General features: G+C 38.2%; 2 protein-coding genes across 10 annotated transcripts in view; both read left to right on the forward strand.

Moving 5' to 3' along the window:
* Window positions 1-21,744, forward strand: part of LOC109049420 (nucleosome-remodeling factor subunit BPTF-like) — a 36,945-nt gene extending 15,201 nt beyond the window's left edge. For 2 of the 9 annotated variants that reach the window (XR_006154245.1, XR_006154243.1), the window contains exons 10-25: window positions 1,417-1,546; window positions 1,659-1,794; window positions 1,874-2,161; window positions 3,035-4,853; window positions 6,285-6,409; window positions 6,488-6,616; window positions 6,740-6,890; window positions 7,211-7,331; window positions 7,658-7,898; window positions 8,186-8,356; window positions 10,065-10,201; window positions 10,290-10,404; window positions 10,943-11,115; window positions 11,383-11,657; window positions 11,930-12,609; window positions 15,249-15,332. Coding sequence is in view for 1 of the 9 variants with exons in the window: in XM_042720632.1 (XP_042576566.1) it covers window positions 1,417-1,546; window positions 1,659-1,794; window positions 1,874-2,161; window positions 3,035-4,853; window positions 6,285-6,409; window positions 6,488-6,616; window positions 6,740-6,890; window positions 7,211-7,331; window positions 7,658-7,898; window positions 8,186-8,356; window positions 10,065-10,201; window positions 10,290-10,404; window positions 10,943-11,118; window positions 11,387-11,657; window positions 11,930-12,609; window positions 15,249-15,331; window positions 15,538-15,763; window positions 16,161-16,441; window positions 17,628-17,801; window positions 17,894-18,086; window positions 19,075-19,159; window positions 19,417-19,603; window positions 21,107-21,143 (5,956 nt within the window). In the remaining 8 variants the exon portion in view is untranslated. Of the gene's footprint in view, window positions 1-1,416; window positions 1,547-1,658; window positions 1,795-1,873; window positions 2,162-3,034; window positions 4,854-6,284; window positions 6,617-6,739; window positions 6,891-7,210; window positions 7,332-7,657; window positions 7,899-8,185; window positions 8,357-10,064; window positions 10,202-10,289; window positions 10,405-10,942; window positions 11,119-11,382; window positions 11,658-11,929; window positions 12,610-15,248; window positions 15,333-15,537; window positions 15,764-16,160; window positions 16,442-17,627; window positions 17,802-17,893; window positions 18,087-19,074; window positions 19,160-19,416; window positions 19,604-21,106 lie in introns of those variants that run through there. The other 7 variants (XM_042720632.1, XR_006154241.1, XR_006154244.1 and 4 more) reach the window with 7 other exon arrangements.
* Window positions 21,745-23,055: 1,311 nt separating this feature from the next.
* Window positions 23,056-26,957, forward strand: LOC109057662 (importin subunit alpha-1-like). The gene is made up of 11 exons (XM_042720636.1): window positions 23,056-23,169; window positions 23,299-23,404; window positions 23,515-23,655; window positions 23,771-23,856; window positions 23,948-24,216; window positions 24,309-24,403; window positions 25,197-25,460; window positions 25,584-25,817; window positions 25,910-26,092; window positions 26,341-26,490; window positions 26,715-26,957. Exons 2-11 carry the CDS (start codon window positions 23,339-23,341, stop codon window positions 26,802-26,804), a joined length of 1,578 nt encoding a protein of 525 aa, XP_042576570.1. The 5' UTR covers window positions 23,056-23,169; window positions 23,299-23,338; the 3' UTR covers window positions 26,805-26,957.
* The last annotated feature ends 139 nt before the right edge of the window (window positions 26,958-27,096 follow it).

Below are 27,096 nucleotides of genomic sequence, written 5' to 3' on the forward strand. Positions count from 1 at the left end.
GATGCTTCAAAAAAAGCCATGCAATGAAGTTGAATGGAGTATAAATGTATGCAAATGCAATATGGTGACTACCAATGGGAGTGAAGACAGTGAAGCTTACAAGATCTGTTGCCTGCTGGATAGAAAATATAAAAAATATAACTAGTAGTAGTCAGTAGTTTTGAAAATTTCTTTTAAAAGGAACCATTTCAAGTTCTCTAATAGTATAAAATGGTTAGTATAAATATAAAAATGTGGGGGGGAAAGCGTAAATTATATTTGAAGGTCATACAAACCAATAGATATTAGACATGTGCCGATATTCTGTGATGTGATGTATCACGAAAAATGATTTATTACGAACTATTCAAGAGTTGTATTTTTTTTTAACAAAGAGTAGTAACTTCTGTAACAAATGTAGCTATTGCATTAATGCATTAACTAAGGTTACTGAAATCTTATTGCAAAGTGATACATATTGTTCTTTATTCTTTTGCACTTTTTTGCACTTGAATCTCATTTATGTAAAACTTTTAACTTTATATGTTTTTGTGTATTACTTTATTGTATTTAAATGTTCAGTTATTTTTGTTATAAGAAAAAAGTTATTAAACCTGTTATACTGTTTTATGACACTTTTTTTGCAACTAAATTTCAATATCGTGATGATAACGTGTACCATGATAAAAGCATTAGCAATTAATCACAGCATGAAAATTTGATACCGGCATATTCCTCATAGATATATAGATGAGCAGTTTAAAGTGTGTATGTGATTTCAATTTAAACTCAGTTTGAAATCATCAGAGCGTGGTCAAGAGAATTCAGTTTATGTCTCTGGGATTTTTTGAGATCTAAAACTAGATAAAAAAATAAAGCTGAATAAATCAGACTAGGCTAAGGATTGTGCCGAGTTTGGTGGATTGCAAGTTTTATGAGTTATTATAGTCAGAGGTTTTCACTACAAGTCTGGGGGATCTTGGCTTTGTTTGATATTCTGCTAAGGAAAAAATGTCAGATCAGTAAGAAAGTCATAATAACCCAAGTCATGTCTGGGCTGTATTTGGTGGATGTAGCTCGAAAGCTTTAGAAGGATTTGCAGTCAGAAAGAGCTTGGGGATTTTGTAAAAAAAAAAAAAAAAAAAAAAGGGAATCCACAGCCACATTTTTATAATAGCAGTATGTTGGCTTTGTCAAGCTGATATAATTGTCATGTGCAGTTTATTGTCAGGAAAGTTAAATGCTTATTTGCATATATGGGTAACAATGCATTAATCCAGTACTATCTTTCTGCTCATTGTTGCTTTTAAACATGAAAGCATCCTTGTGTGTACTTGAACAAATTCTGTGCTGGGGGCTTTACGAAAATGTACAGTGAGTCACCTTTATGTCCCAGTTTTGGTGAGCTTTCTTTTTTTGTGCTTCATCTTTCCACAGGCTTCATCGCATGACCTCTGTGGAGCGGGAAGAGAAGGAGAAGGTGAAAAAGAGAGAGAAAAAACTAGAAGATGAAGAGACTATGCAGCAGGCCACATGGGTGAAGTACACTTTCCCCATCAAACACCAGGTACGTCTGAACACTTGGCAGCTGAGTGTTCCATTTGAACATTTTAGGAAACCACACCAGCTTCAGCCTTCATGCTGTAGGCTTTCAGTAACTGTTTAAACATCGTCCATAGGTGTGGAAGCAGAAGGGTGAGGAGTACAGGGTAACTGGGTATGGAGGCTGGAGCTGGGTGAGCAAGACGCACGTCCATCGCTTTTTCCCAAAGCTACCTGGAAACACCAATGTCAATTACCGGAAAGCACTTGAGGGTATGTTGTTTGCTCGTTTATAATACACACAGAGAAGTCTACAATGGGCAGAAATTCTCTTAATAAAAACATTTTTTAGCAGCTAAAACTGGAATGGACAAACAGGCAGTTCTCCCAGAAACACCAAAACCTTTGGTTAAAACAGATGAAAATTCGTCTCAAAATGTGCCTGAAAAAGATAACGTCCAGGACACGTCACTGGATTCTTCTGAAGAAAAGCTATCTGTGGAGAAAGATCATGTGTTAAAAGATGAAGAACAAAATGAAGAAAAAGAAAATGAAACGGTTGAAAAAAAGTGTGATGAGAAAAATGAGTCTGTGGAAGAAATGGACACCAGCACACCTAACTCTGCAAATGATGAAGCAGGTATTTGCAAAGTTTAATTTTCACTGTCCTTTTTCCTGTACCAAGAACAGAAGTTTATCAGAAATGATACTTTAAAGGGGACTCGACCCTCTTTTTAGTTGTAATATGGTGTCTCAGTCTAAATGACATTCATACTTACCAAGAACAGAAGTTTATGTGTAATTGATATTTATGTTTTTGTTTTAGGAAGAATTAGAATTTGATTGTAATAATTATAATTATATTTTTGTTATTGTTGTTGCAGTAATAGGTATATAAATTTATTGTTTAAAATTTTTTTGGTAATTTTTAGGCTTTGAATTTATTTTTAATTTTTACTTAATTAACTTTTAAATTTTATTTTGTGAGATTTTGAAATTGAGCTTTTATTTTGAAGGCGTTTCAGTTTTATTTTTTTGGAGTTACGTCTCATTACAAATCTAGTAAAATATTTTAATCATCTGCCCATTAAAATGTTGGAAATTATGCGAATGTGAAAATAAAGCATTGCTGGTGGCAGTTCCCAAATGCACGCTAAACTCACAGCACATGCAGAAATGGAGTTCACTGCTTTCACTGTGAGTTGAGGCTTTTTGAGACATGGGAAAACTCCTGATCACAAGCTGATCGCAAATACAAAGTGTGTGCTTTGCTTTGAAAAGTGCAGAGAAAACAGACTTAATGAAGGGATTAAGCCATATTGTGCTTTCGGTTTAGTTTTTTTCTTCTTGACAGATATTTTGCCAAAGCAATGGTGCAAAACACAAATTTAAAGACCTTTCATGTTTAAATATATTTTCAGTTTATTATGAAACTGGCGGGCCACCACAGTCTACTTAATGCACTGGAAACACTGAACATAGTTGCTAACGTCTCTGTTTTTTATATTTGCAGCTAACATCACAAATGCCTCATCTGATGACTCTCCTTTGAAAGGGGAGCCTTCGGATAGTGAGGTGGTGGAGGATAGTGCTCTGAATCAGCCCCAGCAATCCTTCTGGCATGATGTTGTGAATGTCAGCAAAGGCTTCTTGCTACGCACGGCATACAAGAAAAGGAAGGCATCAAAACTTGATGGCCTTTTGGAGAGACGCGTCAAACAGTTCACCATAGAAGAGAAGCAGAGGCTTGAGAAACTCAAGCAGACCACCAGTTCTAAACCCTTGACTGAAAAGATAATGGAAAACAAGGAGACAACCATTGCTGCTGAAGACCAAAAGGTCAAGATTGAAGGAACTATCTCTGAAACTCCAAAGTCTAGACAAGCCGAGGGGGTAGCATGTCTAGCGATCCAAGAAAAAGACAGTGTGGTCAAAAAGCTTGATTTTAACCAAGAGGACGAACAGGCGAAGACAAACACATCAGGACAGAAGAACATCCTGGATATCAGATTAAATGACTCTTGTGATGTAGCCCCAAAAGAACATCAGCAGAAGTTGCCTGAGCCAGAACTCAAATCTGGCAGTAGGGTAGCAATGTCTGAACTTAATGGAAACTCTCAAAGTCTGGATCAAAGCTTGAACGTTAAACCTGACAAAACAGTTACAGAAACTACATGTCCACCCGAAGACTCTGAGAGAAAAGACATCATTGAAAACAATGAGAATGATCTAGACGTAAAGAGAACAGTGCCTGTGCAAGTTAATGGAAAGGATGGTCTTGTTGAAACAGAATGTAAGAACTTGACTGATAATGTTAACACAAAGGAGCTAACCAATACCGTTGGGGAGGAGATTAAAGCAATATCACCAAAGGAACCAGTGAAGTCACTAATGAATGGTGACGCCACTCAAGAGTGTCTTAAAGAATGGACTAATAGTGCGTCTCCTCAGAATTCAGATGAGGAGAAAGGAGTTACCAAACTTGACCCAGATTATCCACCACCTGAGAAAGTGGCAAAGTTGGAAAACAACATCGAAGGATCTGTAGACTCCTCGGTTAGTTCCTCTGTACCCGAACCATCTTCTGTAGCTTCCGAGCCAAACACAAAATCCGAGGTGCCTAGTCATAACTCAAAGGTGGAGCCGATGCAAGTTGAGGAGGCAAAGCCTCCTGTTCCTTCACCCGTCCCTTCAGCGGAAGAGTCCAGCTTGAGTAGTGACCTCACTGAAAACAGCAGCAGCGTTAGCGAGACTACGACTGTCATTACTCAAGTCACCACAACTACAACCACAGTGTCCACAGAGTCCCGCATGATGTTGACTTCACGTGACAGCCTTGCTTCCAATAACGGGATCAGTACAGCCGCACCAGCAGATTCTAATGTGGAGTCTACCAGCTCTGTCTCGACACTCTCCACTACAACTACCACTACTGTTACCAAGGTTATGAACTCATCGGACCAGGAGGCCACTCTAACAAAAGAGTGCAAGACCACGGTCAGGAAAACACTGATTGACACCACGTTGAGTCCTAGTGGTTCCATTGTAAAATCTATGACAGTGAGTCAAGAATATTCCACCAGGGACAGGGTACGACTGTTAAAGTTCTCTCGCACCAAGAAGGCAAGGTCCGGAACGGCCTTGCCATCATACCGCAAGTTTGTGACCAAGAGTAGCAAGAAGAGTATCTTCGTACTTCCCAATGATGAACTGAAGAAACTTGCAAGGCGTGGCGGCATCCGCGAAGTTCCTATCTTTAATTATAACGCCAAGCCAGCCTTAGACATCTGGCCCTACCCATCTCCACGACCGACATTTGGGATCACATGGAGGTTTGCATCTTTTGTGTGTATGTGTGTGTGTGTATATATAATGAATGAATGAATGGTATGGTGAATGGTAATGGTATAATGAAACTGATGAAGATTGTAGACTTGTCCTGACTCATACCTTAAAAGCAGAATATCATAGAGGGTAGGCAGTTTTGACTTGGACCAGTAGGCAGCCGCCTACTAATACCCTAGCATCCATCGAGAACATCCCAGCATCCATCTAGCAATGCATCAAAAACAATTTTGTCAATTTTATTACAACGCCTTGGCAACCCATAACACTTTTGGTGGCAGATTTAGCTTGAATAACCACTTATTTTTTGTTCAGAGATTGTAGTAATCTGGTTTAACATATGTTAGTTTCCTTAAGGGTCTTAAAGGGATACTCCTCCCCAAAATGAAAATTTTGTCATTAATCACTTACCCCCATGTCGTTCCAAACCCGTAAAAGCTTTGTTCGTCTTCGGAACACAATTTAAGATATTTTAGATATAAACCCGGGAGGCTTGTGATGGTCCCATTGACTGGCAAATAAATTGCACTGTCAACATCCAGAAAAGTATGAAAGACATCGTCAGAATACTCCATCTGCCATCAGTGATTCAACCGTAACATTATGAAGCAACAAGAATACTTTTTGTAGGCGAAGAAAATAATGACTTTTTTCAACAATTTGTCTCCTCTGTGTCTATCCGCATCACCGTAGCGACATTTTGGAGAATATGAGCTGAATGCCTGCAGCTTACGCTCTTCCGTGTCAGCCGCACTACACGCGTACACTGTTTTCGTTCAAATCAAAGTGTAAATACATGTAGAAAACGTGGCTGACACAGAAGAGCAGACGCTGCTTGCGTTCAGCAGATATTCTCCAAAATGGCACTACGGTGATGCAGAGAGACACAGAGGAGACAAATTGTTGAATAAATTCGTTATTTTCTTCGCATACAAAAAGTATTCTCGTCACTTCATAACATTATGGTTGAATCACTGATGGCAGATGGAGTATTCTGACGATGTCTTTCATATTTTTCTGGACCTTGACACTGTTATTTACTTGGCAGTCAATGGGACAGTCTCAAGCCTCCCGGTTTTCATCCAAAATCTTAAATTGTGTTCAGAAGATGAACAAAGCTTTTACGGGTTTGGAACGACATGGGGGTAAGTGAATAATGACAAAATTTTAATTTTGAGGTGGAGTAACCCTTTAAGGAAACTATTCCTCTTATAGTTCTTTCCTGTATTTTTATGTCCTTGATCCCAAATACTGGTATTGTCAAAAATATTCATGCTAGGTCCCCTTTGTTTAAACATTTTTAAGAACAATAATATTCATCAAAAGACCAAATTGGCCTACAGGATTGGCCAGCGTGAATACCTAGTTCTTTTAAACCTTTTTTGTAATGCTAATGAGCTGGAGGTTCTTTCATACAGATATCGACTCCAGACAGTGAGGTCTTTGGCTGGAGTGAGCCTAATGCTACGGCTACTTTGGGCCTGTCTCAGATGGGATGATATGTCTGTGAAACCCTCACCCACAGGAGGAACAACGCGAACAGGTTGGTGCTTAACTCCTCATCACATGTCGCTTTATCGTTTGGAATTTAGCACTCAACCTTATTTGTGCAACTTAACAGAGACATCTGACACTGATATCACCACTACTGAGATCATCAAACGGAGAGATGTTGGTCCTTATGGCATTCGTTCTGAGTATTGCATCAGGAAGATCATTTGTCCGCTTGGGGTGCCTGAGACTCCCAAAGGTAACTCAGAGAGTCCTTATGCCAGTGCTTTGTTTTTAAGATGTGTACAGTTTTCTGTCATGCAAGGTTTGATTGACCAGAATCACTGCTGATATTTGTTCTGTCCATCATTCCTTTGAGCAGAAACTCCCACACCTCAAAGGAAAGGCCTGCGTTCAAGCGCTCTGAGACCAAAGAAGCCAGAACCAGCTAAGCAGACTGGGCCTGTTGTGATCGAAACCTGGGTGGCCGAGGAAGACCTGGAACTCTGGGAGATCCGAGCCTTTACTGAAAGGTGGGAATTCTCTCTTTTTCTGTGAATGTACACACACTAAACCTAACTTACTGATTCCTTACTCATTTGTGAAACGTTCCGTCAAAGCTTTCCCTAGTGTGAAAGATCTTGGACAAAGAATAGTTGTAGATAAGACATTAATACTTGCATGTATTAGCTCATACGTTTAATGATAACAATAATTTAGGATGGTATTTCCTGTGTTCATGTACTCATTTTCCAATTTGTATGTTTCCCAACGGTCAACGTGTCCCAGTTTATCGTATTTTATTTGTTCATTCGTATTCTTTTAAAGATTTTGAAACGTTCTGACTTCACAGGGTTGAGAGGGAAAAGTCGCAAGCAGCTGACCCAACTAAGGTTAGTGTGCAGAAGAAAGCAGAGGAGGTCAAGGCTCAATTGGAAGCTCAGCTAAAGCAGCAGAGATTGGCAGCCCAGCAGGTGGGAATGTAGACATGTGCCCACCTGGGGCGCCCCTTTTTATTAACCAGGGGCACAATATTGAAAGAAATGGGGGTTCTTCCCAATGGGCCTTTTGAGATAAATATATATATATATTTAATTTAATTAATTCAATTTTTTTTTTTTTTTTTTTTGCTTTTAATTATCATTTCAAACTTAGTTTGGTTGGGTGTGTTCTCATAATTTAATAATCTAATTTTAATCAAAATACTCACCCATGGCTGAATTTATCTTGTGCTTTTCTTTTATTGCCTTGTATCTTTGCTCATACTGTGAAGTTGAACGGTTCAATGACTGTATTGCAGAAACGGCTGGAACAGCAGAAACCTAGCAGCACCAGCAACACATCCACCTTGACCAGCACTCCTACGACCCCTGGGACCTCTACTCAGAAGGTGGTGGTGGGCTCTATTAGCGGTCAGGTAACTTCAGCACCAAAAGTGGTAATGACCACCAAGTTTGGCTCTCCGGTGACATTCCAGCAAAACAAGAACTTCCAGCAGTCCTTTGCTTCCTGGGTCAAACAGGGCCAACAAGGCAACACAGGTCAGTCTTTACAGTCTTATGAGGAGGCATGGGTTATAATGTAGCTTGATGACTGTTATTTTAGATGTTGTTGTGTTGTTGTTTTTTTGCACGTATTTGGTTGGAAATTAGATTGATTTTTTTATTTATTTTTTGGCCGTCCAGTTTTTTCTGGTAAGCTTATTCGTGGTGGTGTTTTTAGTGCTTGACGTTGTTTCGTTGTCCGTGGCGCACTTGGATGCAACCGATGCTGTATTTCCTGATAGAGATGTATGTGTTAGGGTGGTGATCAGACCTGTGTCTTGCAGTCTCTACCAGTTCGGTTGTGACTGTGGCGGCGAGTAGCGCCACCACATCTGGGCAAACGTTCCACATCGCCGCTGCTGCGGGGTCCATGGCCGGCAGCGTCATCGCCGCTAAACTGCCTGTTCCAGCCAACAGCAAGATAGTCACAGTGAACGTGCCAACCACTCAAGGAGGTACGGCAGGCCTCCAACATCATTGGCATGGTTTTGTTTTTTTCTTCAAGTTAGGCCTGCCTGCACGCAGAGAGGCAAAATATCGGCTCAGTTTTCGTTAAAAGCATTTTTTTTTCTTTGTTTCTAATAATGAACAATAGGGGTGCTCTGATTGATCGGCTGATAATCGCTTTGGGATGTTTGATCAGAGGTCTCTATAAAGGCTGATCTAAAAAAAACAAAAAAAAACAATCAAAAGCTGATGACGCGCCTGCCGTGAAAGGGTTTAGCATGACATGCAGCGGCACCGTCTGGTTATATATTTGTAATGCTGAAGGTGAGGTACAATTCATATTTCTTTATTAAATAACTTCGGGTGAAATAATTATAATGCTGAAGGTGAGGTACAATTCATATTTATTTATTAAGTAAATGACTCACGTGACTCACGGCGCTCGAGCTGCACGCTGCACAGTTGACACAGGAATTGTCACTTGCACAATTGAGGCAGTGTCGCATCGTCACTAAAGTTTATAAATTGCATTTATTGCATTTAAACATGAAAGATTGTATTACTGTACTGTGTAAAAAAAGAATCACAATGCTGAAAAAGAATTCTCAGTAACTATGTTTGGATTTGAAATCAAAATATTGGATAAATGTTGTGTTTGTAGTAATCAGCCAGGGATCAGTAGCGGACTCCCGTGTGAAAGCACAGTGAGCACCTGCTGCTTCTGCACCGCTTACATGGACTGCATGCACACTGCAAACGGAGTATGTGTGAACCCAGTGTAAAAGGCCGCCTCACATACAGCTCACAAAATCAGGCTTGCGCTGTGTGCAAGCTACTGTGCAAAAATTGCACGATTGTCAAAACAAAAATGTAGTGCATGATCAAATATTTAGGTGAGATAAATGTATATTTCCACCCCTCAAATTAAAATATCCCCTCTCACAAGAGCCACCAGAGGGGAATTCATTTTCAAAAATGAAATTCAGGCCCTACATAAATGTCTAAAAATCTTGATTTGATCATCACTATAAATAATTCTACATGATAAAAACAAGGCTTAAAAAGATCAGTATTGGCAGATCGGAGCACCCCTAATGAACAACATATGGTGAGCATGGGTCAGTTAATACAGCCTGTTAGTGGTCTATCAGGGTGTTCAGACTGGCATCAGTTTGCTGCAATGGAGCAATCAAAAGTCATTCGATTTTAATGAGAGGTGGCGGTTCAAGCAAACATTGTTTAATTGCTGTCATAATGAACATCCACTAAATTTTGGTACAAGCTTTACGTCTGTTTTACAGCTTTACTATTTTAGATTTAATTCAGTTGATTATCATTGTTGAATACAACGGATTACTATCTTTTTTTAATGCTGAAATATTTTGTTGTTCTGGTTCCCGCTTCATTTTTCAACTCTGAGTTTCTGATAAAAATACCTTTCAAAATTTTGGAGTCAGTAAGATTGGCACTGAAGGTAATGAGTCATTGCCACCAAAGGAATAAATTACATTTTACAATAGATTAAAATGGTAAACGTCTTTTAAACTGAAACAGTATTTCATGAAGTGACTGTATTTTTGATCAAATAAATGCATCCTTGGGGAACGAAAGAGACTTGTTTCGAAAAATCTTACCAGCTCCAAACTTTTGACCAGATATGTATCTGTGTAATGCAGTATTCTTGGAGAAAACTTACTCTGCTCATGGCCTCGGCAGGTTTGGTGCAGGTACAGCAGAAGGTGGTGGGCATCATTCCATCAAGCACAGCGGGCACCGCACAGTCCTTCCCTGCATTCCAGCCCCGCACGGCCACCATCAACATCAGACCCAACACAACCACCTCCACGCAGCAGGCATGAGCTCTCAGTAAAATCATCTGTTCTGCTAAACTCAGCATTTTTTGTTCTTGCAATAACATTTTATGTAATGGTTTTTGCCCAGGTTATTACGACTGGAGCCGCTCTCCGCCCGGGGATGACTGTGATACGCTCTCCTCTGCAGCAGACCACCACCCTGGGCAAGACTATCATTCGTACACCCCTGATGGTCCAGCAAGGTATTCTCAACCAGCTTTCATCCTGGAAGTGAAATGGTTCATTTTTACATTGGATTAATTACACTATTTGTATGTTTATTCAATAGTGTAATAGAATCTCATTCAATTAGTGTTCATTATTTAAAAGATGAAATTAAAGTTCAGTAATGTTATTGATTTATCTGTGCTGCCATAATAAGAACAAAATATGAATTGAGCTGCATAATGACTAACTTTGTCTTTATTATTGTTACACTATTATCTACAGCTGAAACTAAACAATGATTGCCTTTCTGCGAAGTTTCATAATTGATTAACTTTGCAGCATTGACAGTTACTGAACTGAGCTACTGAACACTGTTGTCTTCTGTAGAGCTGCTTTATAGCGGAAATTAGTGTCGTTTCATAATTGATATTGAACATAAACTTTGCAACTGTTAGTTTTTGAACTGAATTAAGCTGAATAATGATAGCTGAATGTGACTTGATTTGATTATACAAAAACATAGTTGACTGCATATGCCATATTTTTAGAGTGTAAATGTGATTTGTCACACAGGTCAAGCGCAACAGACAGTGCAGACGAGTTCAGGCGCTCAGGCGGTGGGCACTCCTCCTCGCCTCTCCACACCAAACCCAGCCCAGACACCACAGACGCCGTCTTCTCCTCGACCACAGCAGGGTCAGGTCAAACTCACTCTGGCCCAGCTCACACAGCTCACCCAGGGAAGCAGTGTTGTCGTCTTCTACAGCAGGGTCAGGTCAAACTCTTTTTTTTATTTTTTTTTATTTTTTTTTGTTAGTAAATAATTATCACCCTGGTTCCCTTGACAAAAAAATAAAATTAGGACAATAGAACCAGAAGTGCTAAAATGCAAACTTGCTTTCTGGTTTTGGCCTACGAAAATACATCATCCTCGTAGCACTCTATTCCAATGACTTACCTAACCCAGGTAATTGGTTACAGTTAATATTGAAATAAACTCACTCTTTCACTCTTCAGGGAGGGAACCAGGGCTTGACGGTTGTGATCCAGGGGCAAGGTCAGACCACAGGCCAGCTGCAGGTCATTCCTCAGGGGGTGACGGTCATCCCGGGGCCCGGTCAGCAGCTCATGCAGGCAGCCATGCCCAATGGCCAAGTCCAGCGGTTCCTGTTCACACCCATGGCCCCTGCACCAGTGTCTGCCCCCTCCACGACAGCCTCATCAGGCGTCCCAGCCACAGCTGCACCAGCTGCTGCCACCAGCACAACTCCAGCACCTATTCAGCCAGGTCAGACTGTTTAATAGACACTCTCCTTTTAAAAACAACAACAAAAAAAAATTATACAAGCATCAATATGGAACTTGGCCATATGCATTTTCTTTTTCAACTGATTACGTCACTTTAGACATAACGGACTATTCTTATGAGTATATTATTTTTTTGTATGTTCCTGCTTAAGTACTCTCTGTTGTATTAATCTAGCAGCTTTATTTTTTGCCTGTATTAATGCCGTTCTCAAAGACTGAGTTCCAATACGTTTTCTCTTTCTCTCTCTTTAGCTCCTCGTCTTGCTCCACAGCCCCAACCTCCGACCTCGCTTCCTCCCACATCATCTGTCCCTCCATCACAGCCTGCCCAGCAAGCACCCACCCCAGTCCCAAACGCAGTCGTTCCCCAACCGGCTCCATCTGTACAGCCCCACCCGCCCGTACAGCTCCGACCTCAACCCCAGGTCCTTCCTCAAACATCAGTCCCACCCCCAACACCCGTCCCTGTCCCCGCCCCCACGCCACAAATAGCACAGTTGATGGCCACCGCACCCCTACAACAGGTCACCACTCTCCCTGTCACCCAGACCACCGTTACCAAAGTTCAGCCCCAGATCCAGCTCCCGCCGCAGCTCCTCAGCGTCCCCGGGCTCCAGCAGCAGGTCATCTCCCACATCCAGAGTCAGGTAGCGGCCCAGATTCAAGCTCAGGTCCAGCAGGTCGGGACCACGGCCGGGATGCCCCAGCAGATCAAACTGCAACTGCCCATTCAGATCCAGCAGCAGGGCGGAGGGCAAGACCAAGCGCACCAGATCCAGAATCTGGTGACCATCCAGACAGCCAGCGTGCAGGAGCAGCTCCAGCGCATCCAGCAGCTCTGCGAACAGCAGCAGCAGAAGAAGAAACAGCAGGAGGCTAAGAGAGAGCAGGCCCAGCAGCACGTCAGCCAGAGCGAGCTGATACAGAAACAGGTCAGGACACAAGTAACTCCACAGTGATTTAGGGGGCTCGATATGACTTCAAGTTGTAAACCATAGGCTACATTCACACAGCAGCAACATATGATTGAGAGTGTTAAGAATCACTCTTTTCAAGATTATTTTGATCTGAAATTTATAAGCTTTGCAACTAAATGTTAAGATATTTTTTGTTATCTGTCACTAGGGTTAGAGGCGCTACTCATTAGTTGATTATGCATGCGTGAATGGATACACTGCAATGAGCTGTAGTTAATTGAAACATTAAATTATTAAAATATAAGGATATTTTAATTTGTTAATTATGTTAATTTTATTCCAATGCTTCTTGGTTGGAATGAAATTTTTTTTAATTCTATTTATATTTGTATTTTTTTTTTTTATTGTAATTTATTTTTTTATTTTTTAATTCAATATGAAAATACAATACCTACAAAGAATTAATGATGGTAAATTACAATATTTTCGTTATACAATATTTTTTTAATTACAATATTTATATTCCGAGTTCATATAATAGATAAATGAATTAATATTATAATACACAATGGATAAATATGAATAAATGCAAATAAAAAAGATTGAACATATAATGATAATACAATATGTGAGTGCACATTATTCTAATGGAAAAAGGCTTTATTATATTTCCTGAAAATTGCATAACTTTTTTTTTTTAAATGATATCTCTGCTAATGAACTGCTGGGGGGAAATGAGTTCCTGTGAGTCCTTAATGTTTATATATATATATATATATATATATTATATATTATATATATATATATATATATAATATTCAGTTTGATCAATTTAAGGTCATAAAGCTTTTAATATTTTAAATGGTAACTAATGGAACAACAGTCTTTATTATTTATTTAACGGGATTGAGATATGGCCTAATGTGATCATTAAACTGATTTAAATTAGAGTGCTGCACTTTTCAGACTCTTGAAACACATTATTGTATCGTCAATAATAAGTCCAATTTTGATCAGCCTTTATCAACCATATGTATTGATATGTTAGTACATAAACCAATTTAAATACACGAGTGTATTTAATAAAAAAATATTTAGGTATTGGGAGTTAGTAGTTACTAGGGGTTACATAGACTAGTCGAGTAGTCGAGTGATCGACTACTTTAACCACTAGTCGGCGCTGTCGGAAACAATCGACTACTCGAGCGTGCATTAACCATAATGCATGCACAGTTTGCCTACAACCCAAATTATAGGATTACAATATTGCGTGTAGCTGTTACTTTCTATCACTTACTCTATGTTACATGTAAAATTAAAATATGTAATTTAATAATTAGGGGTGTGCCCGAAGCCCAAATGGTACGGATAATGGCTTAAAAAACTTAAAGGCTGGCACAGTCTACTGTTTGCTAGATAACAGCTGAGTCAGGGGATAAGCGCAATATTATACACAGACCTCTAAAGTCTCTAAAGTCACGCAATAGAGTGTGGGAAGTGAATGAATATAAACTTTATGAATGAAAAGGGCACAGATCAAATACCGCATTGACGTTGCCTCTCCGTGCATCTCTCAGAAATCAGAGCTTGGCGAGAGTAATATCATACATAATACAGTACATCATACACGGTCTATTATTTGTATATATTTAAAAGGCAATGATTTAAACCGTAGGCTACAAAATGATACATGAATGGATAGATACCACAGCGCGCTCACCAATCAAACAGCCGCGTTTCGCGCCTCAGTCTCTCCAAAACCAAACCAGTTCTCTCTTAAAAGTAGGCTAATAATCAACTTAGATGCAGATACATTTTCTATGTTTGCTTCTTTATCTTTTGCTGGTTTGCGTGGCACATGCACATTTGTTTAGTAAGTTCAAAAAGACTCGCTTAGAGAATTCTGCGTAATGAAAATGTGCGCCTTGAATTCATTCAGTCGTGTTCAAATGATCACTAAACGTTTGTCATTACATCTCTGCTTATATTATTTTATTTTTTTTTTAAATGAATAATTATTTTACTTTAACGCAGCATATTTGTTCAGTGGTAACTACGGAAAAAAAAAGATAGTCATAACGGTCTTATCAAGTAAACTGTATGACACATGGTTTTATCCGAAAACAGATACTAATAATTTTTGTTACAGATACAAATACTGGTTACATGAAAATTAAAATATGTAATGTCATAATTATAAAGTTTTGACAGTTTACGTATGTTATGTAATTGTTGCATTAGGCTAATAATTAATTTGTTTTTATCAGTAAACGTTTATTAATTAACTATTTAATGTCTATTCATTTACAGTAGCATGAACCACGAGTAGTCGAGTAACTCGAGTATTTTTTAAATAAGTAATCGACTAGCAGAAATCAGTAGTCGTGCAACCCCTATTTGAATAGACAAGTGTATTTAATAAAAAATATTTAGGTATTTTGAATCAAACCAGTTAAAGTATCTGAGATACATGCTTACTATCCGTACAAATCCTAATGGATTTAGAAGCGCAAGTCCTGTCCTGCTTGACATTAAATGTATACATTTACTAGGAAGCGTGACATTACAGTAGTTACAGTCTTGACTGATGGTGCTTCATGTTGTTTTGAAACATTAGAGTTAACATTTAAACGCTTCTTTTTGTTTTGGCTTAGGTGGCTCAGAAGCAGAATGTGGCCATAGAGCAGCTAAAACAGAAGAAAACCATGACTCCTGCTGAGAGAGAGGAGAACCAGAGGTAAACACGTTCTCCCTTTTTCCTGCTTTCCAAGTGACTTTTTCAGGGGTTTTAAATTCCAGCTAACATGAAGCATTATTTGGGCTCGTCATATTTGTAACGTGTGCACCCCAGATTATCCACTGAAGCTGTATTTATGGGAGTCTCCTGTAAGAATCGACTGACTTTAATCAGCCTAATCCATTGTGTTTGGTCTGTCCGGGCAGGATGATTGTCTGTAACCAGGTGATGAAGTTCATCCTGGATAAAATCGATAAGGACGAGAGACAGGCGGCCAAAAAGAGGAAACGGGAGGAGTCGGTGGAGCAAAAGCGCAGCAAGCAGAACGCCAGCAAGCTGTCGGCTCTGCTCTTCAAACACAAAGAGCAGCTCAAGGCTGATATCCTGAAGAAAAGAGCTCTGCTTGATAAAGAACTACAGCTGCAGGTGCAGGTGAGAGGAACAGGAAGTGCAGAGACTTTACTCTTTTTTTTTTTTTTTTTGAATTGATATTTATGTTTGATAATGGTATTGGTATTTGAGTGTGAGTAGACTTCCTTTGAAAACATAAAAAAAAAACTTTTGACAGGTAGTGTATGTTCACATAGACTAATTAATGACCATTTTTCCTCGTTTATGACAATCTCTGGGAATTTGGCAATAGAGACGAATGCTTTCATTTCACGCCCACATCTCAGCTTTACTCACACACACACACACACACACACACACACACACACACACACACACACACACACACACTCTATTAACACCACATCAGACTTGCCAAAGAGACAGCTGAAGCTACATTGCGTATATCGAGTCATTTTCGTGTTGTCTTTCATTGCAGGAGGAGCTGAAGCGCGATCTCATCAGACTGCGGCGGGAGAAGGAGAAAGCTCAGGCTGCGGCTGCACAAGCTGCTGCGGCTGCCAGCGCACACGTGCACAGCGGTCTCTCCCCGCACACAGCCACGGTCACGTCCCCCTCCTCCACGCACAAACGCAAGCGGGACGAGGAGAGAGACGCCTCCAAGTCCAAACACAAAAAGATGATCTCCACTACCTCAAAGGACAGCAAGAGGGACATCAAGCTATACTGCATCTGCAAGACGCCCTACGATGAGTCTAAGTATGACAACTTTACTGTCCTGCAATTTTAGGAGGTTTTCAGATGTTTTTTTTTTTTTCTGTTAGGAATTCCTTTTCTCTATTTTGTGTTTATCACTTCATTTTGAATATGTACACTACAAGTTAAAAATTTTGGCTTGAAAATATAAACATATAATAAGATTATAAAAAGAGACAATATACTTATTTGTCAGTTGTGGGTGTGTTTGTTTTTAATTTGTTAGGTGCTAATAATTTTTTTCCCTTTAATTACACTATCATGAGCATTTCTGCCACAACTTCAAATTTATGTTCAAGTTCTGGCATGAAAAATAAAAACATACATTAAGATTTTAAATATACCTATTTGATCAGGAGGTTTTTTTTAATCTGTTTGGATTTAGATTTAGTTATTACTTATTATTTTCTTTAATAATTTAATAATAATAATAATGATTTAGATTTAGTTATTACTTATTATTTTCTTTAATAATTTAATAATAATAATAATAGTATATATTTACACCAGAAGTTCAGATTTTTGACATAAAAAATCTCAACATTAAGTAAGATTTTTAATACACCTATTTATCTGGTGGTTTTTTTTTTTTTTTTTTTTTAATTATTTTAATATTCTGTAAACTGTAGTGTTTTGGCATTAAAACATGCACATAAACTAAGATTTTAAAAAGGAAACAATGTACCTATTTTTGCCAAAAAAGCTCAAAATGTAATGTAAAACTATTTTTTGCATCCCAACTTTTTCAGAAAAAAAAAAAAAAGTTTGGCATCAGACTTTACCATGTAAGTCTGGTGTGAAATTTTTTTATATTTTGTGGATATTTTATACTTTTGTGTTTGGATTAAGAAAAAACAAATTTGTGGTAGAAATATTTTTCCGTGTTAATTTTGAAAATAATTTCCAATTGGTACAAGACTTGTTTGAACAGTGAAAAACTGTTAAACATCACATTTCTTGTATACTTCACAAGATAATTCACTTTAAATTCACAAATTTGGTAAACCCTTCAGTCTAATTTGCTTCCCAAGCTCAAACAGTTGAGCATTTGGCAAAATGCATAAATTTAAATGGAAATCATGCTACTTAAGCTGTAAAAATAGGAATAGGATTCTTCATGAAAGACATGATATATATGAAAATCAATTGGATGTGAGCTGAATCTAATGTCGGTACACTGTTGCTGCAGGTTCTACATTGGCTGTGACCTCTGCTCTAACTGGTATCATGGAGAGTGTGTGGGCATCACTGAGAAAGAGGCCAAGAAGATGGATGACTACATCTGTTCAGAATGTAAACGAGCTCAGGAGGGAAGCACAGAGGAGCTCTACTGCATCTGCAGAACTCCCTACGACGAGTCACAGTAATCACACACCTGCAGTCTCATCACAACTATTTCAAAAGGTGCATGTAGAAGCATGTTTTCTGATACGTTCATGCCTGCTGCTTCGACAGGTTCTACATCGGTTGCGATCGCTGTCAGAACTGGTACCACGGGCGCTGCGTGGGCATCCTACAGAGCGAAGCCACACATATCGACGAGTATGTGTGCCCGCAGTGCCAGTCTACAGAGGATGCCATGACGGTCCTGACGCCACTCACAGATAAAGACTACGAGGGGCTGAAGCGAATCCTGCGCTCCTTACAGGTTCGTGTGGGGTCTGGGCTGTTTGGGATTTTAAAGCTGGTGTTTAGTTTGGAATGGGACACAACGCAAAAGTGTTTCATTGATTTGAACCCTTAAATTGGTTTAGTTATAATCATAACAAAAGCAAGCGATTGTCTGGTTTTAATAAACTTCACCATTAGCCGCTTTACAGAAAACACTTGTATGGCACTGCACATATATATATAAGTTATTGTTCAAAATCTGTCATCATTTACTCACCCTAATGTTGTTCCAAGACACTCAGGCTACGTCCACACGAAGCCAGAGCTTTCCCTATCCGATCTTTTTTTTTCTTGTCTCAAGAAATATCTGCATCCATGAGAAACCACAAAACTGACACAAAACGATGTAGTATACATGCCAGACCAGTATGTGGCGCTGTAATTCTGTCACAGAGATACACTAAAAACGGAGAAGAAGACTTGGACTATGCGCATAAACCTTGCGCGTGGTACACAAACAAACATGGATCAATACATTTATTAATCTGTGTTAATGTTAGTTAATAAAAAGACAATCGTTCAGTGTGTTCATGTTTTTGTTGCTGTTACGTGACGTAGCGGTGTCTGATTAGGGCGAGACGTGGGCTGATGACGTCATCGTTTCAGAAAATATACGGATTCGCTGTCCACACCAAAACACCAGGGTGCCGTTTTCAGATTTATCCACTCTGGGACCCGGTTTCAAAAATATCGGTTTTACTCTCCCAAAACGCTGGATCCGTGTGGACGAAACGACTATACGATACAAAATTTATGCTTATACAACTAAACGTGTCTCCATGTGGACGGGGCCTCAGTGTTTTTTCTTCTGTGGAACATAAAAGACAATATTTTGAAGAACGTGGGTAACCAAACTGTTTCAGTTCCCATTGCCTTTTATTGTATGGTCAAAAGTATAATAGAAGCCAATAGGAACTGAAATCATGTGAATCTCATAATCATCGTATATGTTTTCTATATGTCAGTCCCATAAGATGGCGTGGCCATTCCTGGAACCAGTGGATCCGAATGATGCTCCAGATTATTATGGGATCATCAAGGAACCGATGGGTAAGAGTTTGTGTTCCCCTTTTTTGAATGACCAGAAGTATTTTGTGACTTATAATATTCCGTTTGGCTTAATGTACATTTCTGTTAAAAGTTTTATTTCAGGTAGTTCTTAAAATATCATTATATTATATTATATTATATTATATTATATTATATTATATTATATTATATTTTATATTATATATCATTATGAGTTAATTATAAGTAATGCTTTGAAGAATTAGTAGTGATTTTCATTATTTTTCTGTTATCTGCAGACCTTTCTACAATGGAGGAGAGGATACAGAAACGCTTTTACAGCAAACTCACGGAGTTCGTAGCGGACATGACCAAAATCTTTGACAACTGCCGCTACTACAATCCCAGTGACTCGCCTTTTTACCAGTGTGCTGAGTTCCTGGAGTCTTTCTTTGTACAGAAACTCAAAGCTTTCAAAGCAAGCAGGTAACATCTGCCCCCATGCGTACAACACAGCAGCATAGGATGGTTTTTAGGATATTTAAAGATTAGTTGAAATTCTGTCATTTACTCGCTAACCAACATCACATTATGAAAGACTAAAACCGATACAGATTGTTTGTCTTTAAATTATTTAAAATATAATCATTAATAAAAATGTTAAGCTTCATATTTAGAGTAATTATCCAGAAAATACATTAAATACGTTTCTGTCATCTGTCAAAAGTACTGTTAACCAAGTAGTTTAAAAATCGTAAATATCGATTTAAAAATCGGTCAAACCGATTATCGGTTTACATAAAAGGCTGTTACAGTGGTTTTACCACAGGTAAGGTTTTTTTAAGCCATAGTATTAGTTTTTTCATACTAAATTTATAGCTGCATTGTACTGTATAGTTTGTTCTCCTGTTGATTTCACAATTTCCATTAGTGTTTTCCATTGCATTGCCTTACATACATCCAGTTTTGTTTTGTGTCTGCTTGTCTTCATGTACATTGTTTTCACACTATGAATGTTTCTGCTTTGAATATATTTTTTAACTCAGAGGCAGTATAGTGGTTATCTAACCTTAGATTTCTCTGGCTGGCATTTCATCCTCTTATTCCTGTCTTGTGCTGATAACATAAGTGTTTGTGTTTCATGCATGTCATTCATACAATCCATTATCCTTTCTTGCAGATTGTCATAAGTCATAGTGGCTGAAGGGGCGGAGTCATTCTGTATTAGAGAATCATGGAACTTGCTGTTTTATTAACAGTGGAAACTGATGTACATTTAAGTGAAATGAGAACCTGTCAATAAAAGCCACAGCTTCAGTCAGACATTCAGAGCGGCAGCCATGTTGAAGCACTATGAACACACAGAAATCAAGGGAAATGCTGTCTGCATTTACGATCCTGTTTTTTTTTTTTTTTTTTTTTTTTTTTTTCTCTCTCCCCATTACGTTTGCTGATCACATGCTGTTCTTTATGATGTTTACATGGATGCATGATCACATTTATCACGTGGATTGGCTGATTCAAGACATTTTAAGACTTTTTCTGTTCAGTTTTATTGTAATGTGCTTCACAACTTGTTTGTTTCAGCTGGTTCGCTGATCTGTCCAGGTTTTCATTGAGAGGGCTCATGAATTGCTGATAGTTTGTGCAACTTTATACCTTGCGGTTTCGGTTGGCTTGAATATGAAGCAAAATAAAGAGTTTTAAATCCTTTTATTAGGATTACCATGTTGAAATAAAGGACCAGGCTTTAAAAAAAAATGTTGAAATGGTATGTTTTTTTGTTTTGTTTTTCATTTCTTCCAAATTTAGATTGAAACCAGCACCAGTTTAAGTGACTGAAGGCATTCCCGTTGTATTATGCCAACATGGCTGCCATTCCTTTAACCCCTGAGGCTTTTTTTCTCTGTGCTGTAGATTTCATTTCCCATTTGTGGATGTTCAATAAAACCAAAGGGCTTTTAACCTCATTCTCTCTGTATTCTCTAGGTCTCATAACAACAAACTACAGTCGTCAGCCTCATAGAATACAACCACATGCTGTTCTAAATAAACTTTGAACATTTAATTCAAGATGGAACTCTATCCCAGTCAGCCAGCACCACACATAGCCACAGCGTTTTGGTGGAATATCGGACGTAAAAGCTGAGGGTTCGGATCAAGAATGGACGGTTTAAATTTTTGATTGTTAAAGCAATGAGTTTAGACTGGGATGCTCTCCTATTGGATTTCTTTATGGATTAAATGCCTACAGAAATGTTTTTGTGAGTTTTTAAAACCCTCCGAAATCATGTTCGCATTTTCCAGGAAAGCAGGAGTCTATCATGGGTGCAACCCTTTTTTTTTTTTTTTGTTCTCCTTCGTATGATTCATCGTACTACTTCAGAAGTGGAATGTGGACGCAATCTGCTAATTGGTTTTTAAGCAGTGGAGTAGATCAAGTTACCTAAACTAAGAAGTGTTGCTCTAACAATGCATCGAGGACTGATGAAAGTGCTAGTCAAGAAAGTATCCTGTTTGTATAACTTGTCTCTCTTTTTTTTTCTTTTTTTGTATTACAACTGAAGAAATATTGATGTATATGAAACAAATAAATGGAGGGGACAGGATTCTCTCTTCTACATTGATTAAGATGTCTCTATGTTCTTTTCATTTGGAAATTATCAGACCCCTAAACAATCTGGCGGTTCATATTGATTTCTTGTAAAGATGGTGTATTTTGTAGATACATAGATTATCTAACACAATTCTTAATGTTTTGTCTGGAAAATTGTGTTAAAGGGCACAAAATAAACCACACATTTTCTCATGTTTATAGTTAAGGATATACTAATGACAGTAGACTTTTATGTGTTATATTTTTAAGTGCACTTTTCTCATCTTACAGAATTTGTATGGCAATAAACGTTTTGTTCCTATCTCTGATCTTAATAGGATTACACTTCTATAAAGACTTTTTATTTCTCTTACTTGTTTGTATACTTGGGATCATTTGTTTCAAGCCTACGCATATACGCTTAGGATCTTCCAATCGTAGTCTAATTAATTAATGAATTACAATTTTCATTAACAATTGGCAAGTTGTGTGTTACCATTAAACCGAGTTGCTGTCCCTATTAAAGAAATAATTGCCTATTATAAATATGATAATTACGCCATAAAAGGATTGTTTGATTTACAGAAATACTAAATTTGAGTGGGAGACGCGATATATGTTACTGTTAATGTTTTTTCAGCATATAATGGATATATGTATTCTGAATACTGTAACACGTGGTGTCAAAGTCTTTCTCTTCCGTCCATTCTGTTTTTTTAAATATGATAAAGCCAAGCATCTTCGCCGCTGACCAATCAGAATTAAACTTAGAACTGTTATGCCCCGCCCCCTTATCGCACGTACATTCCTTTTAACCCAAAGTGCTTTCTACCGATTTATTTGAACAGAACGGTATATTTAATAATCATAATAGCACATCCTTTAATAGCCTTTATATTAAAAAAAAAAAGTTTTATACAAACAATGCAGTATTATTTAAATAATTGCGGGTAAGTAAATAGTGAATAGAAAATAACTATCTGAAACCACTTCTCCAGATTTAACTGAAAATATTTTAAATAATCAGGTTTTTAGACAGCTGTTATATTTGTCAAGACAACTCAGATGATCGAATTAATAAAACGAACATATGTCAATAACAAAAAGGTCAAATATGAATATATATGTATTAATAATCTGAATATACAAATCTAGAGATAATTATACATGTTTATATACATATGTTAATCTGAATGTCATTTCTTTTTGAAGGATAAAACATTGAAGTTCATTCCTGTTTTTATAGTCTATGGTTCATTCCCAGAAATCGTATTTGGCATTCTCGCCAGATCTCGCGTTAATACGTAAGCTACGTCCCCACGCCAGCAGTGTGATTTTTCAAAACGGACCAATAGAAAAATGCTTTTGCTCGAACGGACCAATGAGAGTCTTCGTAGCACGAGTTTAAATGTCTGTTTCGTACGTCCGAGCGCCATAGTCCCTTGGTCAGAAAGCGGTAAGTTCCTCTTTTTTTAAGTCGACTTATAAATTCGTTTTTATATTCGTAAGTATACACGTCTACTTTCTGAACTGTGAACGATACAACATATGTTGCTATTCTCACGAACGTGTTTCTTTATTTCAGGGTGCGATATAGTGTGATTAAGTGATCGAACGTCATTAAAATGTCTGCTGCTAACGAGAACAGTGCACGACTCACTCAGTTCAAAAACAAAGGAAAGGACACGACTGTAAGCGGTTTCGCAAACTGATTCAGTAAAAAGCGCTGATAGCGATTGTTTTCTTTCAAATCCGCCCCAGTTCAGTTCATGCAGATGTTAAATGCTTTGATGTATGTTAGGAGCTGAGACGGCGAAGGATCGAGGTCAATGTTGAACTTCGTAAAGCGAAGAAAGACGAGCAGATTTTGAAAAGGAGGAACGTGAGCAGTCTACCGGATGAGGCCACCTCTCCTCTTCAGGAGAAGAGCCAGAACTGTCAGGTGTGTAGATGATCCATATTGACGCACGATTCGAGACATAATCATTCGTTATTGATCAATATACACGTTGTATTCAGGTGTTACACGTTATTAGATCTGTGTTGTGTTTAATCAGGCTCAACACTGGACGGTGGAGGAGATTGTGAATGGTGTGAACTGTAGTAACTTGGAGAGTCAGGTCCAGGCCACCCAAGCTGCCAGGTAATGCTTGAAAGATAGCATTATGCGTGCAAAGAAGTCTGCATTAATGTCAAATGTTTTACATGCTATGATCTGTCCATTTGGAATACAGGAAGTTGCTGTCAAGAGAGAGGCACCCCCCTATTGACCGCATCATCAGTGCGGGTCTGATTCCCAAGTTCGTGAGCTTCCTGAGCTTGGTCGAGTCTCCTCCCATACAGTTTGAGGCAGCCTGGGCTCTGACTAACATTGCATCTGGGACATCTGAGCAGACCAGCGCTGTGGTTCAGGGAGGGGCCGTCCCGGCCTTCATCAGCCTCATCTCTTCACCACACCCTCATATTAGTGAGCAGGCAGTCTGGGCCCTCGGAAACATTGCTGGTGGGTGACCAATAGCGGTTCTTTTCAGTGAGATGTATTAATTTGCGTTAACTTGGTTGTGTGAATTTATTTTTGCTCTTTTGTCTTTGTAGGTGATGGCTCTGCATACAGAGATAAAGTCATTAAGCATGGTGCGGTTGCACCCCTCTTGGCTCTGCTGGCTGTTCCTGATGTCTCTGTTTTTCCTTTTAGGTTGTTTTTGTTTTTTTTTTTTTTTTTTGTTTTTTTTTTTTTTTTTTTAATCTATTTATTTTAATGATTAAAATATTTGATATTTATTAATATTAAATACATATTAAATATTGCATTTAATTTTATTAAATTACATTTGTACAAATATTACAAATGTAAATGATTAAAAAATAATTAGTTATCTAAAAATATATTAACCAAATATTAATTTAAACCAATTTATTACTATTTTTTTTTAAATTAAATATTTATTCATTATATTAAAAAATTAGATTTATTAAAATTTAAAAATATTTAAATGGTTAATTTATTCCACTTATTTTTATTAAATTAGAACATTTGTTAAAATCTGATTACTTAAACTGACTTTTTTAAATTTATTGTTATCTAGATGATTTTGATTCTTAACGGTTTCAAATATAATATGTAAAAAAAAATTTTGAAAAACACTGCTTTTACAGATTGAATAACATTTTAATGTAAATGTTTGTCACAGTAAGGTTACCAATTACATATATAAAAATTACTTAATTTTTTTTCCTCGCATTATTATTATGATTATTATTATTATTATTTTTTTTTTTTTTTTTTTTTTTTTTTTTTTTTTATGGTTTACTATTGGTTTTACATTTAGTCATTTTGCAGACGCTTTTATCCAAGGCGACTTACAATTGGGGTTTTAAACTGCTACTGAAATTGTAGTGGGCATACTTTACCAGTAGGTGGCATCAGAGCTTCAGTCATTTTTTATTTTTTTTCCTGACCAACCAGTCTTTCTTCTTCTGCAGTCTGGTTACCTGAGGAACGTCACCTGGACCCTGTCAAACCTGTGCCGCAATAAGAACCCTGCACCTCCCCTGGACGCCGTGAAACAGATGCTGCCAACACTTCTCCGTCTTTTGCATCATGATGATAAGGAGGTGCTGGCGGACACCTGCTGGGCAATCTCATACCTGACCGATGGGCCCAATGAAAGGATTGAGGTTGTGGTGGAAACTGGTGTGGTTCCTCGACTGGTTCAGCTACTGGGATCAGGGGAGCTCTCCATTGTGGTAAGTTGGTGGAAAGTTGTGACACTCATTTGACATTTGTTCATTTTATAGATGTGTGTGTATGTATGTATTTTTCTTCATGTTGTGTTTTTTGACTGACCCACCGCCTCACTCTTCCCACAGACCCCTTCACTGCGTTCCATTGGAAACATCGTCACTGGTACAGATGAACAGACCCAGGCGGTGATCAACGCTGGCGCTCTTTCCATGTTCCCTGCTCTGCTGCGCCACCAGAAGAACAACATTCAAAAGGAGGCGTCCTGGACCCTGTCCAACATCACGGCTGGCAGGGACTATCAGATTCAGGAGGTCATCAATGCTGGCATTGTGCCTTACCTGGTGGACGTTCTCCGACGGGTGCGTTGTCACTAGAGCACAGGAAAACGCTTGCCTGTGAAGCTGTGACCATGTTTAATTTTGAACTCATTTTTCTCTCAATCTTCATGCAGGGTGACTACAAGACCCAGAAGGAGGCCGTGTGGGCAGTGACCAACTACACCAGCGGAGGCACAGTAGAGCAAGTGGTCTACCTTGTTCAGGCCAACGTACTAGAACCCTTGCTGAACCTGCTCTCCACGAAGGACAGCAAAACCATTCTTGTCATCTTGGACGCAATCAGCAATATCTTTTTGGTATGATTTTGGTTAACATGAAATATCTATTTTCTGAATGCATGTTATATATCTTAAGACATGCACCGATCTCAAAAACTGATGCATAGAACCTACTTGTTTTTTTGTTTTTTACTTGGATGTAAATAACAGTAGGATTTTTTTTCTAAACCCTATTTTTTTTTTTTTTTTTTTTTTTTTTTTTTTGTCTGTTTCAAACCTGCCATTTTATTTGTAATTATTTTTATTTGTAATTATTTTTAATTTAGGCTGGTGAAAAGATTGGTGAGGTTGAAAAGCTGTCCCTGATGATTGAGGAATGTGGCGGCCTGGACAAAATCGAAGCTTTGCAGTCCCATGAAAATGAAATGGTCTACAAGGCCTCTCTCAACCTCATTGAAAAGTATTTCTCTGGAGAGGTCAGTTGAATGCTAAATCTATCTATCTATCTATATAATGATATAATAGTATGTATATGTTTTATAATATGCATGCAAGATATTATAAAATATACATAAATAAAAATGTACACACACTCTGCTTCTTAAAAGTGGTTTGACTAGCTGTCCTTGTGGATTCTTTGTTTCTTATGCTTGGAAAACCCTGCTTTTCCTAAATTCGTGTTTTTATGTCTGTCTCTCAGGAGGAAGAGGACGAATGCGTTGCCCCCGAAGTGACCACTGATGGCTATGCATTCCAGATCAGTGAAAACCAAAGCACTTTCAACTTCTAAACATCTAATCTGTGATATCTTTGTATGATTGTTCTGAACATTTCCGCACTCGTCTTGTTCGTGTCTGTCTTTTGTGAGGACCTCATGTTCCGAGTTGTACATACGAATCTGTGTCAATTTTATTTGTTGTAAATAAAAAATGGAAAAGAACAAGTGGTTTTTCGTTTGTGTCTTGTTTATCCAAGACTTCAGTCTAAATAAAGTGGGAAAATAAGTGATTCCAGTAGATGGATGGATAGATGGGATCATAGAGCGCTATGAATAAGAAGTGGGTGTGATGTCACAGTTTGGG

The sequence above is a fragment of the Cyprinus carpio genome, chromosome B3 (assembly GCF_018340385.1).
Source record: "Cyprinus carpio isolate SPL01 chromosome B3, ASM1834038v1, whole genome shotgun sequence".
NCBI lineage: Eukaryota > Metazoa > Chordata > Actinopteri > Cypriniformes > Cyprinidae > Cyprinus > Cyprinus carpio.

Excerpts from the sequence above, each read along its gene's own strand:
- LOC109057662 (XM_042720636.1), top strand. The coding sequence starts at position 23,339 with ATGTCTGCTGCTAACGAGAACAGTGCACGACTCACTCAGTTCAAAAAC. Across the intron at positions 23,857-23,947 it reads CAGGCCACCCAAGCTGCCAG|GAAGTTGCTGTCAAGAGAGA; the intron begins GTAATGCTTGAA and ends TTTGGAATACAG. Across the intron at positions 26,093-26,340 it reads CAATCAGCAATATCTTTTTG|GCTGGTGAAAAGATTGGTGA; the intron begins GTATGATTTTGG and ends TTTTTAATTTAG.